The sequence below is a fragment of the Sturnira hondurensis genome, unplaced genomic scaffold, assembly GCF_014824575.4.
Source record: "Sturnira hondurensis isolate 20B ecotype Veracruz unplaced genomic scaffold, ASM1482457v3 Scaffold0007865, whole genome shotgun sequence".
NCBI classification, from domain to species: Eukaryota; Metazoa; Chordata; class Mammalia; order Chiroptera; family Phyllostomidae; genus Sturnira; species Sturnira hondurensis.
Genome location: NW_028080496.1, coordinates 12,229,287 through 12,242,185, shown reverse-complemented (window position 1 = coordinate 12,242,185; position 12,899 = coordinate 12,229,287). Strand labels below are relative to the sequence as shown.

The 12,899-nt window shown below is 51.5% G+C and overlaps 1 protein-coding gene across 1 annotated transcript in view; it reads left to right on the top strand.

The window, feature by feature from the left end:
- Nucleotides 1-6,266: 6,266 nt before the first annotated feature.
- Nucleotides 6,267-12,899, top strand: part of OTUD7A (OTU deubiquitinase 7A) — a 29,227-nt gene continuing 22,594 nt past the window's right edge. Inside the window, exons 1-2 of the mRNA XM_037053793.1 lie at nt 6,267-6,353; nt 7,883-8,037. Coding sequence (XP_036909688.1) covers nt 7,887-8,037 — 151 coding nt within the window. The 5' untranslated portion in view covers nt 6,267-6,353; nt 7,883-7,886. The remainder of the gene's footprint in view (nt 6,354-7,882; nt 8,038-12,899) is intronic.

Sequence of the window (12,899 nt, the reverse complement as noted above, 5' to 3'; positions counted from 1 at the left end):
GTGCAAGAGCCTGACCAGCAACGGGAGAGCGGGATCACGCTCATTTTGCAACGCTGCAGGGAGGCCCGTTGTGCTGAGGAAGGCTGCGGTTCATGTTAGGGCAGGAGGTGCCGGCTGGAGGTCTGCAGCCCTCGGCGGCTCTGGACGGTGGGACAGGCTCCACCCCCACAGCTGCAGGGCACCCGGCCGACAGGTGTGTGCCAGAGGTGCAGGCTGGACCTTCAGGTGTGGCCATGCAGGGGAGCACCCTCGTGCCCCCACGGGGTGTGTGCCATCTGCGCAGGGCACATGCGTGTGACTGGACTTCCTCCAGTTAGCTGGGTGGACGGGGCCCTGCCAGCTCTCAAACACCCCGGGGCCCCAGCACCTGCAAGGAAGCCCTGCACAGCCAGCAGGGGAGGGACCTCAGGAGTCAGGATGCTGTTCCTGACACTCCAGGATGCTCCCCCCGCAGGACTGCGGTGCACTGTCCTGGACAGCGGGGTGGCCCCCGGAACCCCCTGGGCTCCCCACAGTGGAGCACTGCCCCACGGGGACAGAGACGTGCCATCGCCTTGGACTCTGCGTTCCCTGCGACCACAGCAGGTCCAGGCCACGTGCTCTGTGTGCCCCGGCAGCGATGAGGAGCGGCCGCCGGACTCTGAGATCCCAAGTGGGCAGCCCTGGTGGGGTGTGTCATGGGTGGTCACAGCCAGGGTTTGGGCCGAGCGCCTCACTGGAGCATCAGGCTTGCGCCCTCCGGCTCTCACGGTCTCTCCCCCAGTCACCTCCCTCAGTGACACTGATGAGACTTTGCCTGCTGATCCCCACACCTGTGTCTGCTCAAAAATTAAAGGAGAGGGTGGAGTCGTGTGTTAGGGAAGGAGATTCGGGGATTTGGGATACACTCTCAAGACCGTCACGAGTCGCTATTGAATAGCTCAAATCATTTTGGAATTTCAAAGGTTAATGTTTAGATGTTAAAATATAAGAAAATGAATTCTTCGAATGAAGATGTTAAGTTGTCACTTGCGAGAAAATGTGAACCGTCTCTTTCATGCTGGTGGCCTTTGGCAGAGTTCTCACACCAGCATCTCACACCTTCCACCGGGTGACCATGGGCCACGTCCCGCAGGGGCACAGCGGCGCGCGCCCAGAAGCCTGACAGCCCCGCGCCTCCGAGAAGTCGCCGCGTCTGAACATAAGCGGATGACAGGACAGGTGATATTGGCGTGTGCTGCAGCCTGCTCGCTGCCGGGTGTCGAGGTCCCCAGTCCGAGGCAGAGGCCACAGCTGCCTGGGGCGGCGTCCCTGGCCCGAAACACAGGAGCAGCTGGGAATTCTGGAAATGGAGGAAGGAAGGAAGGAAGGAAGGAAGGAAGGAAGGAAGGAAGGAAGGAAGGAAGGAAGGAAGGGGGAACGTGATCGGAAGGAGAGAGATAAACCATCATTTACTGAGGCTCTGTTCTTTGTCAATCAATATGACAGAGTTGAGGCAGAGAGACGGATTGGCTGGTGGATAAAAATTAGATTGGCAGAAAGATAGACTGCAGTGTGGGAGAGATAAGGACCTAGAGGCAGAGGGAGTGAGGGAGGAGGAAAACAGATATGGATGGATGGGTGGAGAGATGGATGGACAGACGGACAGGCAAAGGCAGATAAGCAGGTAACCATACTGAGAAGCAAATAGGTTGAGAGACCGATCTACAGACAGATAAGAGTAAGGCAGACAGAAAGACAGACATAGACACAAAACGGAAGAAAGGGAGGCAGAATGGCAGTGAGAAAAGCAGATATTAATATAAATAGTGAGATGGACAAACCTGTCATCAGGTAGATGGGTAGCCAAACAGGGAAAAAAGAAAGGCAGGCAGGTAAATAGGTAAGTAGGTAGGCGAACAGGCAGAGATGCAGAAAGATAGAACTAGAAAGGGGGAAATAAAAAAAAAACTAGACAGCCCTGGCTGGTGTGGCGCAGTGGATTGAACATGGGCCTGCGAACCAAAGGATCGAGGTTCGATTCCCAGTCAGGGCACATGCCTGGGTTGCAGGCCATTTCCCAGCAGGGGATGTACCAGAGGCAACCATATATTGACACTTCTCTCCCTCTCTCCTTCCCTTCCCCCTCTAAAGGTAAATAAATAAAGTCTTTTTAAAAAACAAACTAGATGATAGAGAGTAGGTATGTATTTTTATTCGGCTTTAGTTAAGTTTAACAGAATTCTAAGAAAGACATGGTGCGTTCCCCACGTGTAGGTGAGGAAGCACAGTGAGAGGGGTTAAGTGACTTCCCAAAGCCACACTGGGTCTTGGAGATTGCGAAACGGATTTTTGAGGTTTTTCCGGGGGATTCTTGGATATTATCAAATGCTTAAGTGGCTCACGTTGGTCTGCAGGGGTAGCATTGGTTTGCGTGTGTAGACCTTGTTCCAGTCATTTAATCGTCCCTGTTTGTTCCATCAGTCGTGGGCTTGTCCTGGGCTTCAACGGAAGTGCTCCCGATGTTTTCTGTAGGAGGCGGGTGGTTCCTGTAAGTTGGGGCCATACCTTTAATAAGCAGAGGAGGCATCTTCTGCTCCCGGTGTGTTTCGCGCTGGTCTGATGAGTGAACAGGGGCTTCGAGGCCTCTTTTGAGGCCGTGCGGTTTTTCTCCTGTGACTCATCGACATAGTCTATCAGCACCCGAATCCCATGTGGCTGTTAGAAGAAGACCAGGGGTTCGGTAAGAGGGGTATTCATTTCTCTCCCAGGTGAGGCATTTCGGGAATGGCTATGGTCACTGCAGAAAATCCCAGGGGCTTGTCTACGTCGCGAGGACGGGCACGCGGGTCCTCACCTCCATCGTTCTGAGGGGCCGCAGCCCCAGGCCCCTCCTTTGTCTTTGTGTCCTCCTCTGGGGCTTGGGTCCACTCGCTGACCATTTAAGTTTTATGTTTAGGAATAGAGCTCACCTCTGGTTTTAATTTTTCAGTGACTTCTGGTCTCGTTGTGACATCTGAATTATTCTACCTTCATGTGTCAGTTAGGGACAAGTTCAGCTACAAGTAACCAAATATTTGACTTACTGGGCTTGAACAAAGATGTGTGTATGTGAGACACGTGGTCAGAAATCCAGAGGTGGGTGGCCTAGGGCTGGTGCAAATACCCCGTGATTGTTTCAGGGTCAGACTTCCTGTGCCACCAACTTTGCACTTGGAGTCCTGTCCACTGGCTTCCTACCTCCTAGTCCCAGGTGGCCAGGGTACTTATAGGGATTTATTTCCTTAAGGCAGAAAGAAGGACTCTGGCTGGTGGGGCTCCGTGGTTAAGCACTGGCCTGTGAACCAAAAGGTCCCCGGTTCAATTCCAGTCAGGGCACATGCCTGGGTTGTGGGCCAGGTGCCCAGTACGGGGTGTACGGGGCACGTGAGAGGCAAGCACACATTGATGTTTTTCTCCCTCTCTTTCTCCCTCCCTTCTCCTCTCTCTAAAAGCAAGTAAATAAAATCTTTTTAAAAAAGACAGAAAGAAGGAAGGAAGGCAAAGTGGGAAGGGGCTCTTCCAGTCAAGCCTGTCCCTTCCTATCAGATAAGTAAAAGCGTCCCCATGGACGCGCCCCCCCTGACCTCTGTCTCCAGCACATAGACCAAACTCCAGGTCACGGGGCTGAGACTGCCTGAGACTGGTTTTGACCCACTGTGACTCAGCCCCGGTTCGAGGAACATTGTTGGTCTTCTCTGATATCAAGGCCTGTCCATCGCCAAGGGCCCGTCAGCAGCAGGTGGTCAGCACCAGAGAAAATGAGCACCTGCCCATTTCTTCCTATGCTATTGATCCACATTCACTCTGTTACCAAATGTCCGTGTCTTTGTTTTTCTAAAGTACACGTCAGTTCCACACTCAGAAACCCCTGGGGCTTCCCACCAGCCTGGTGTTACAGTCCACTACTCAGCTGACAGCCCACAGGCCTGCCCTTCACCCTCACCGACGTTCCCAGGCCACGGGGTCCTCCTGCAGCTGCTTCACCGGCCCTGTACGTGCGAGGGTGTTCGCCCAGCGTGGATGTCCCCTCAGCTTCCTAATTCCTCCCCAAAACACATCTTGCCCAGCCTGTGTGGCTCAGTGGGTTGGGGCACATCCCATAGACCAAAATGTCACCAGTTCAATTCCTGGTCAGGGCACATGCCTGGGTTTGGGTTTAGTCGCCAGTTGGGACACATGTGAGAAGCAACTGATTCTGTTTCTGTCCCTGGAATCAAAAATATATACATTTTTTAAAGATTTTTTTTATTTATCTTTAGAGGTGAAGGGAAGGAGAGAAGGAGAGATATCAGTGTATGTTTGCCTCTTGTGCATCCCCTGCCGGGACCTGGCCTGCAACCCAGGCATGTGCCCTGACTGGGAATCGAACCATGATTTTCTGGTTCACAGGCCCGTGCTCAATCCACTGAGCTACGCCAGCCAGGGCCTACATATTTTAACCTAAATCTCATCTTACATTTGGTTGTCTTCATTCTGCCAGGAAGAAGGAACTATTCCTCTCTAGCATTCTAATGATTTTGCGTATAACCAATATGATAGCATACATTCCAAACTGGGTTGAACTCTAGCTATCTATTCCCATGTCCACCCACCAGCATGGAGTCAGAACTTGGATTTAAGGCTTTCATTTTCACTTTGCTTATTCACTCAGCAGATGTAGGTCACATCTGAGATAGTCCAGGTCACGGTGATGTGACGATGGGTAAAACACAAGCCCCTGGCCTCCGGCGCAGGCCTCCCTGGGGGGAGGGGACAGGTGGGTCAGAGGTGGCCGCCCTGGATGACCTACACACAGCACTTGAGGTGTTTCTGTCCTTCATGGTGGACACAGGCGCCAGTGGGAAGAGTCTGACCCATCGGGTTCTTTTGCCTCAGAGAAAAGGCATCTTTGGCCATGGAGGAGCTGAACTAAAGAATAGAAATTCCTAGAACGGGTTTGAACCTGCTCAGTAAGTCCCTCAGGCCTTGTAGGTCCGCCCACTGTGGACAGTGCATTGGTTTGGTTCAGAAGCGTGTGTGCCAGTGTGACAGCCAGATTCAGCCTGGCCAGCGCAAACGTGGATCTTCGAGGCAAGGGCAGTGGGCGAGGCCCCCGGGAGTTCCGTCCAAGGCCCGGGGGACACAGCAGTGAGCAGCGGTGCTGAGCTGGGACGCGGCCACCCTGAGCCGCACGCCACCAGAACTGGGCTGTGGGGGTGCCGGGGCCCAGGGAAGGTGGGGGTAGTGGGCCACGGTGCATGCTGCAGGGGCTGCACAGGCCAGCAGGGGGGGGCTGCAAGGTGGCCAGGGGACAGTGTCCCTGAGGCTGTCACCTCACTCGAACCCGGGCCACCAGGAGGTGATCAGGGTGAGATGACGCCATGAGGGTGCCCCCGCCATCCGACTCATGTCCTCAGGAGGAGAACCGGAGATGAGATCCTGGAGCTCCGTCACCTGAGGACACAGCAGGGAATCGGCCATAACAAGCCAGGAGCAGGCCCTCCCCGGACCCCAGTCCTCTGCCCCTCGCCCGCAGACCTTCAGCCCCCACCACTGTGGGCCAGAAGCTGCCAGTCTGAGGAGCCAGATAAGCCTTGAAAGGAAAAGAAACCCTGGCAGCTTCTGCACCACCCAGAGGAGGCGTGAAGACTCTGTGCGGAGCTGGAAAAGGCAGTCACAAAGGCACAAAGTCGATATGTGATATGCTCCCCTCCTAAGATACTGCCAGAGTTGTCCTCCCAGACCCAGACCCAGAGGGCAGGAGGGTGGGTGCCAGGGGCCAGGGTGGGGGAGGATGGGAGTCCGTGCTGAGTGGGCGCGCAGCTCGCTTTGGGAGAGCGAGGAAGTGCTGGGGACAGATGGTGGGGGCGGCTGCTCAGCGGTCTGCATGCACTCAGCACCACTGCGCTGCACGCTGGAAACGGTTCAAATGGCGCACTGCATGTCGGTTCTGTGTTATCACATGTCGACACGTGTTGACGTGGTGCTTGGTGGTGAGACTCAGCGGTAAGAGGCACAGTTCTATGCTCTGACAGGGACACTCGCTGAACTGTGTTTAACTGTGTCCTAAATCAAGGACAGTTGAGACCGCCCCCGACCTCGCACAGCCCCCTGGGGGAAGGAGCTGGTGGCTGGCTCAGGGGCAGGTGTCTGTAGGCGGCTGTGTGCCGGGGGAGGTGGGCTTCAACCCTGTGTAGTCTCCCACCACGAGAAGCCAAGCCTTCAGCCTCTGTCCCAGGGTGCGGAGAATAATGCGTTTTCATTCTCTGTTGTGCCCCCAGGTGGACAGGACAGAAGAAGAGACTCCCGGCCGACACCCTGGTGCGTGGAGAGAGGGAAGAAGAAAGTCTCCTAGTTGGTACCGTTAACATCAGGTCCAGTAACATTCTTTTTTAAAAGATTTTATTTATTTATTTTTAGAGGGGAAGGGAGGGAGGAAGAGAGGGAGAGAAACATCAATGTGTGGTTACCTCTCATGTGTCCCCCACTGGGGACCTGGCCTACAACCCAGGCATGTGCCCTGACTGGGAATTGAACCAGTGACCCTTTGGTCAGTGCTCAATCCACTGAGCCATACCAGCCTGGGCCAGTAACCTTCTTATTTTCTAGCCACCCGAGCAGCCATGACCCCCAGGTAGAAGCCTGGGGCAGGACAGTGCATGAACGATGAAAAACATGCAGGTCACCGACCTCCCCGCCTGGTCCCCTATCCCCAAAGCCAGCACCCTCCGTGGCACAGATGGGCTACGAGAGGTTAACCAGCATGTCTCAGCTCATCAGGGTGGCAGCTCTGGGTTGGGATGAGACCAGCTTCCTGGCTCTGAAGCAGGAGCGACAGCCCAAGGGTTATCTTGAAAGAAAGGACAGGACCCTCCTGAATAGCATGGATTTAAATTCCCTCCACAGCACGTAAATTAACTACATAGTTATTTCATACCAGTGTAAAACTATCTGTCGTCCGGACTGGGCTCGGCATGCTCTGTAAAGGTCCAGATGGGGAACATCTGGGGATCCCTGGGCCTCATGGCATCTGTTCTAACTGCTCCACTCAGCCACATGCAAAGGCAAGAGGCAATATGTGAGTGAGGGGCCGTGGCTGTGTCTAGTACAACTTCAGTTACTAAAGCTGGTGCCACCTATCTGGGCCCTTACCTCTGCAAACACAGGGACACGTTTGCACTTTCTCAGCCACGACTGGTATCCACCAGTGACCATCCCAGTGCTGGGTCACTGGTGACTCACCCTCCCTGCCCTGTGCTGGCTGCTCCTCCCTGGCCATCGGCTGGACAGCCCGTGACCCGGCAGCAGGGTGCTCGTCGCATCTTTCCAGCTGGGATTGTCCAGCCCGGGAGATTGGGCGTCCTCGTGAATCTCGTCTTGGAGAGATGGCGGACAGTGTGTCCTCGTTGTGGGCAGTGTGGCGTTCCAGACAGCTCCGGGCGGACAGACAGACGGGAGTCTTCCCAGGGAGCTGTGGGCGGGCTCTCGGATGAAGGCAAACTGGGGTGGAGCGGGCGACGTGCTTAATCTGTGGGCCTGTCCCACACCTGTGCAGCTGGGAGAGGGTTAGGAACCCCGTGACCCCGGACAAACTGCTCCAAATGTGCTTGGATGTTGATTTTTTTTTTAAAAACCCGGTCCACCCTTTCAATGGGCCATCATTGGAACCGACAGAATGTCGGTCAGTGCTGGGCTTGGACTTGGTGCTGCAGACAAATGATGCTGACTTTGACTTCTGTCACTTGGTGTCTCACAGGGAGACTCAGGCACTGGTCCCAAACCAGCTCAAAGTGTGTCTCAGCAGGCGGAAGGGGCCCCTCCCACCCCTGCGTCTCCGCTTGCCCCCCCACACCCCACACAAGGCCCCCCCACCGTGACCTTGGCCTCTCTCGCCCTCCCGCAGATGGATGGTTTCTAGCCTGCTCCCCAACCCCACCTCGGCAGAGGGTTGGGCGGCCCTTCTTCATGGTCATATGACTCTTGATATGGACGCGGTCCTGTCCGACTTTGTTCGGTCCACGGGGGCAGAACCTGGTCTGGCCAGAGACCTGCTGGAAGGTAAGTGTCCCCCTCGTCCCCGCACCACCTTCCTTGGGGCCACCCCAGTGACAAAAGATACGATTCCTGTCCCCTGACAACAGGGGCACTTGGGCTCTCTAAAAAGTAAGGGAAGTCATTGGGGATGAAATTATTTCTGTTATTCTTGACTTTATGTTGGGATCACTCAAGCGCTCTACAGGAAAAGGGCAGAAGGCACTAACTCAGCTTTGCTTTGTGTTAACGTGGAGCGATAATGAGTCAAAACTGAGCAGTGATGTCTTTTTGTTAGAGAAAATATATTCAGTAGAGCAGAAGTTAGAACATTCCAGAAACACTTTTTTGAAGACTTTTGTTGCTCATCTCCATCTTAGCTGAGAGGAAAATACTTTAGGCCAAAGTTTTTGGTGGGAGGAAAAAACCCAGCAACCAGTGAGAAAGAAGGTAGTAATTGACAAGTAATTGACAAATTATTCATCCTCAAGCTTTTAGAGATGATGTCATTTGCTACATGAAAATGTGCACATTCATATGTGGATTACTCAGCGATAATCACAATGGACTAAAGATTAAAGTTTAATTTCTGTCCCCGTCTCTTAAATGAGTTTATTTTATGCAGTTTTGAAATATTTTTAATGGTAAAAAGAGGAGCCAAGAAGAGGCAGTTATAACTTCTCAGGACACTCAAATGCATAAAAAGAAAAAAATGTTTAATGATCGCTCTTCACTTCAGAACTATAAACTGTCGTTTGTGGAATGAGTTACTCCTCAGCCAAGCATTCGAAGTCACAACGGTTCCTTAATTCTCTGAGGGAAAATGTGAATCATCGTGCTTGAGTGTGGATCGTGGAGGTGGCTGTTCAACCCCACTGAAAATCAGGAGCCGCCCGGGATTCTGAGAAAACGGCAGCGAGAATAGCACAGTCATTGAATTTCCCTGAACCTCCCAGAATTTCAAACAAACTCAGGGCTTAGAATGTGCTTGGAGAATGCTGGTGAGGCACATGCATCAAAGTCGGGTCCTCACGTCCCGAGTGTCCCACTGTGTGATGCTTCCCCGACAGTGTCCCCAGACCTTCTTAGTCTCAGTGCAGATTTAGCATGAGTGGTGGTTAAGGGTGGGGTCCAGTCTAGACTCTGCTACGCATCTGCTCTGAGATGCAGACCAAATTATTTTACTTCTCCTAATCTCAGTTTTTTTTTCCTGTATCTCAAGCCTTGCCCACCTTCCGGGGTGTTAAAAAACTAAAATTCATCCCCGTAAACTGGAAGATCGAATTGACTTTATCGAGATCCATGAATCAGGCAACATCCCCTCTAGGATCGTGCTTCGGAGGTCAAGGCTAAGAACCTTTGTACAACCCAGGTCACGAAGATTTCATCCCACGTGGTCTCTTGAAAAGCTTTATACTTGAATATTTTACACTTAGATCTCTGGCCGACTTTGAGGTGATTTTGGTGTAACGGGTAAGATTCAGGTCAACGTTTGTGTTTACACATACAGGACAGAGTAAGTTTGCAGTTGTGAGTTCACAAAACACGGAGTTTATTCGTGTGTTATTGATTCATTATTGTATTGTTTTCCATGCGGACAACTGTAAACCTACTTTGCCCTCCCCCCTGGATATATGTCTGTCACCACCATTTGTTGAATGTATTATTGCTCCCTCATTGAAGGGCCTTTGTTCATTGGCCAGAAACCAACCCAGCATATGTCTCTGAGGATCCAGTTCTTGATGCGGGTTCTGTTCCACTGATTAGGATGCCCAGTCCTTTGCCAGTACCACACCATCTTCGTTACTGTAGCTTTGTAGTGAGTCTTAAAATCAGTTCATGTGATTCTTCCAATGCTCTTCTTTTTCAACTGTGTTTCAACGGCTCTGTTTCCTATGCCTTTCCATATAAATTTGAGGATCAGCTTACATGCATCTGTAAAATTTTGTGTTGTTATTTGGATTGAAAGTATGTTAAATTTACAAATAAATCATAGCTGTGATTTGTCTTCTACTCCGTGAAGTCAGCACAGCCATACTTTCCATTTCTTAAGGGATTTTGTGAGTTCTTTCCTAAGCACTTTGAAGTCTTCCGCATATAGATCCTATACACGGAGTGTTCGATTCATAGATCTGGGATTTTTTTGAGCTAATATAAATGCCATCATTTTTTAAATTTCGGTTTCTAATTGTTCATTGCCAGCACAGAGAAATGCAATTGGTGATTTTTCTGTGTTGCCCACATACCCCAACATCTCGCTAAACTCAATAATTTGTTGTGTGAGGGGGTGTGCATGTATTTCTTGGGATTTTCCACACAGACAATCATGTTTTCTGTGGATATGGGAAATTTTTAGTTCTCCTTTTTTAATATGTATAGCTTTTCTTTTTCTTGGCTTATTGCATTGGCTAGGACTTCACTAAAAGGTTGACTAGGACAGTGAAAGTGAACATCTCTGCCTTGCTCCTGACCTGGGGGATGTAGTCAGTCATTCAATGCTGTGTAGGATGTGAGCTGTAGGCTTTTGTAGGTGCCCTTTCTAAGGAAGAGGAAATTTCCTTCTGTTCCTGATTTATTGAGAGATTCACCATAAATACATATGAAGTTTGTCAAATGCGCTTTCTACCTCAATTGACATAATCAAATATTTTTTCTTCTTTAAACTGCTGATATAAAAATTACATTGATTGCTTTCTAATAACAAACCTGCCTTCAGCCATTATTTATTTCATTTTTTTCTCCTTGTTCTGGGATTCAAATGGCATGCCTTCCAGAAGTTGGTATTGTCCTGTAGGTTCCTACATGGTATTCATTTTCTTCTCCATTCTTCCCTCTGTCTGTTGTTCAGATTGGGTAACCTCTGTTGATCTGTTTATAGACGCACTGACTCCTTCCTTGTCCTCTCTGTTCTGTCACTGACCCTGCCCAGTGAGGTAGGGCCAATTCAAGAACCTTTTATTCTGGTTCTTGAATTTTTTCATTTCTAACATTTCCATGTGCTTCTTCTCCGTATCTTCTGTTTATTTGCTGAGAATTTCTCTATTTGTCAAGCATGTTGGGAGAGATTTACAGTAACTGCTTTAAATTGAGTCCTCACCAGATAATGCCGCTGTCATATTCATCCCGGCACTGCTATGAAGATTCCTCCGGTTTTTGTATGCCGAGGGAATTTGTATTGTATCCAAAACACTTTGAATATGATGTTTTGAGACTGGTGGTTGTTTAAATCTTCGGGCAAAGATTGTTATTTTTGTTTTAGACGGCAACTTGCCCCTGCTGGGTTCGGACCCCAAGCTCCACGTTCCCTGAAACCTCTGTGGTCTGTGGTTCCCAGGTCCGGTCTTGGAGAAATGCTTTCCGAGCCTGCCTCCCGTGAGCGCCACCCAGTGGCCAGGCTGGGGCCTGCCTGGTGGTCAGTCCCAGAGATGGCTCCTCCAAGTCTCTGCCAACTGTTCAGGGTCTGAGTCCATCAACAACGTTAAGGGTTGGGTTCCCGAACCCCTGCCTCTACGAAACCCCCTCAGTCGCTCCGAGTCCCTGGGACGCAGCCCTCAGCCCACTGTGGCCGCGTTGACCCCGAGCGCTGCTGCGCATCCGACCTGGCCACGCCCAGTTGGAGCTGAGCTGCCCGGAGCCAAGAGAGAAGAAGCAGCGTGGCTCACCCCCGGGGACCACAGCCCCGCTGCTGGGGGAGCAAAGTTCCCCTGCCTCTCGGTTTTAATTTCCTGCCTCCACAGAACTGCTTGAGGTCTGGGACCCTAGAGGGCTGGAAAAAATGCTTAACAGATGAAAGATAGATGCGGCCACTCGACACTCTCTCTGGACACTGAGCCCGGCAGCTTCTCCTGGAGCGGAGGCCCACCTCTGCACATGCTAGAGAGACGGGAAGGAAAGAGCCATTCTGGCCACCAGTTCTTGTTCCCCACGTGCCTGCTCTTGGTCCCGGGAGCTGCTCCCTGCATCCAGGCCCCGTGGGGCTGCTTTCAGTTGCTTTCAGTGGGAGCTGGGGCAGAGTGTCCTTGCCCCGTGCCGCTGGCTCAGAACCCACCCCCTGCTGTCACCCTGCTTGGCTGTGTCCGGTGGACCCTGTGGGTTGCCACAGTTACTTGGGTCGGGATTTTTCTTTTCTTTTCTTTTTTATTTATTTCTCTTTAGAGGGGAAGGGAAGGAGAGAGGAAGAGAAACATCAATGTATGGTTGCTTCTCGTGCATGCCCTGCTGGGAACTGGGCCCTGCCGGGACCTGGCCTGCAACCCAGGCATGTGCCCTGACTGGGAATCGAACCGAGATCGTCTGGTTCGCAGGGTTTTTTTCTAAAAGCCAGCATTTCAAAGAATGAAATCTTGTTCTCGTGGTCTTTCTAAGGGTAACCAAAACTCCCAATGGTGACAGAAGTGAGGTGAGGGGCACGAAAACCCTCTCTGTGCTGGTTTCTAGACTTTGGGGGAGTGTTTTCAGTGATTTACTGATTTCAAAAGGAAAAGTGGCACACTTTAAATTAAGCGTTTATCTACAATGTGTATGTGTTTACGTACAGTGATGGGAAGGACAGCACAGCAGAGAAGGGCCAAAGGGGAGCCTTGGCTGATGAAGGCTCTGGCGAAAGAGGCAGGACAGGGACAGCAGGGACAGAGTAAGTGGACACAGGTCTGCCCCTGGTGAGCAGGTGTGGAAGCAGAAAGCCCTCCAGCCCTGCAGCCTTGGAGCTGGATGACCTGATGTCTTAACGAGCTTTTCTTATTCCCCGAGATGGTACGGAAATGCCTCTGTGGTGTCTTTGTTCCTGACTATGGAGGAAAAAAATACAGTTAAATTGCAAATGATGCATGGTGTAACGTAACTATCACCATCGCCAGTATCAAGCCTGCCCTAGAAGAAAAGGGACTGAC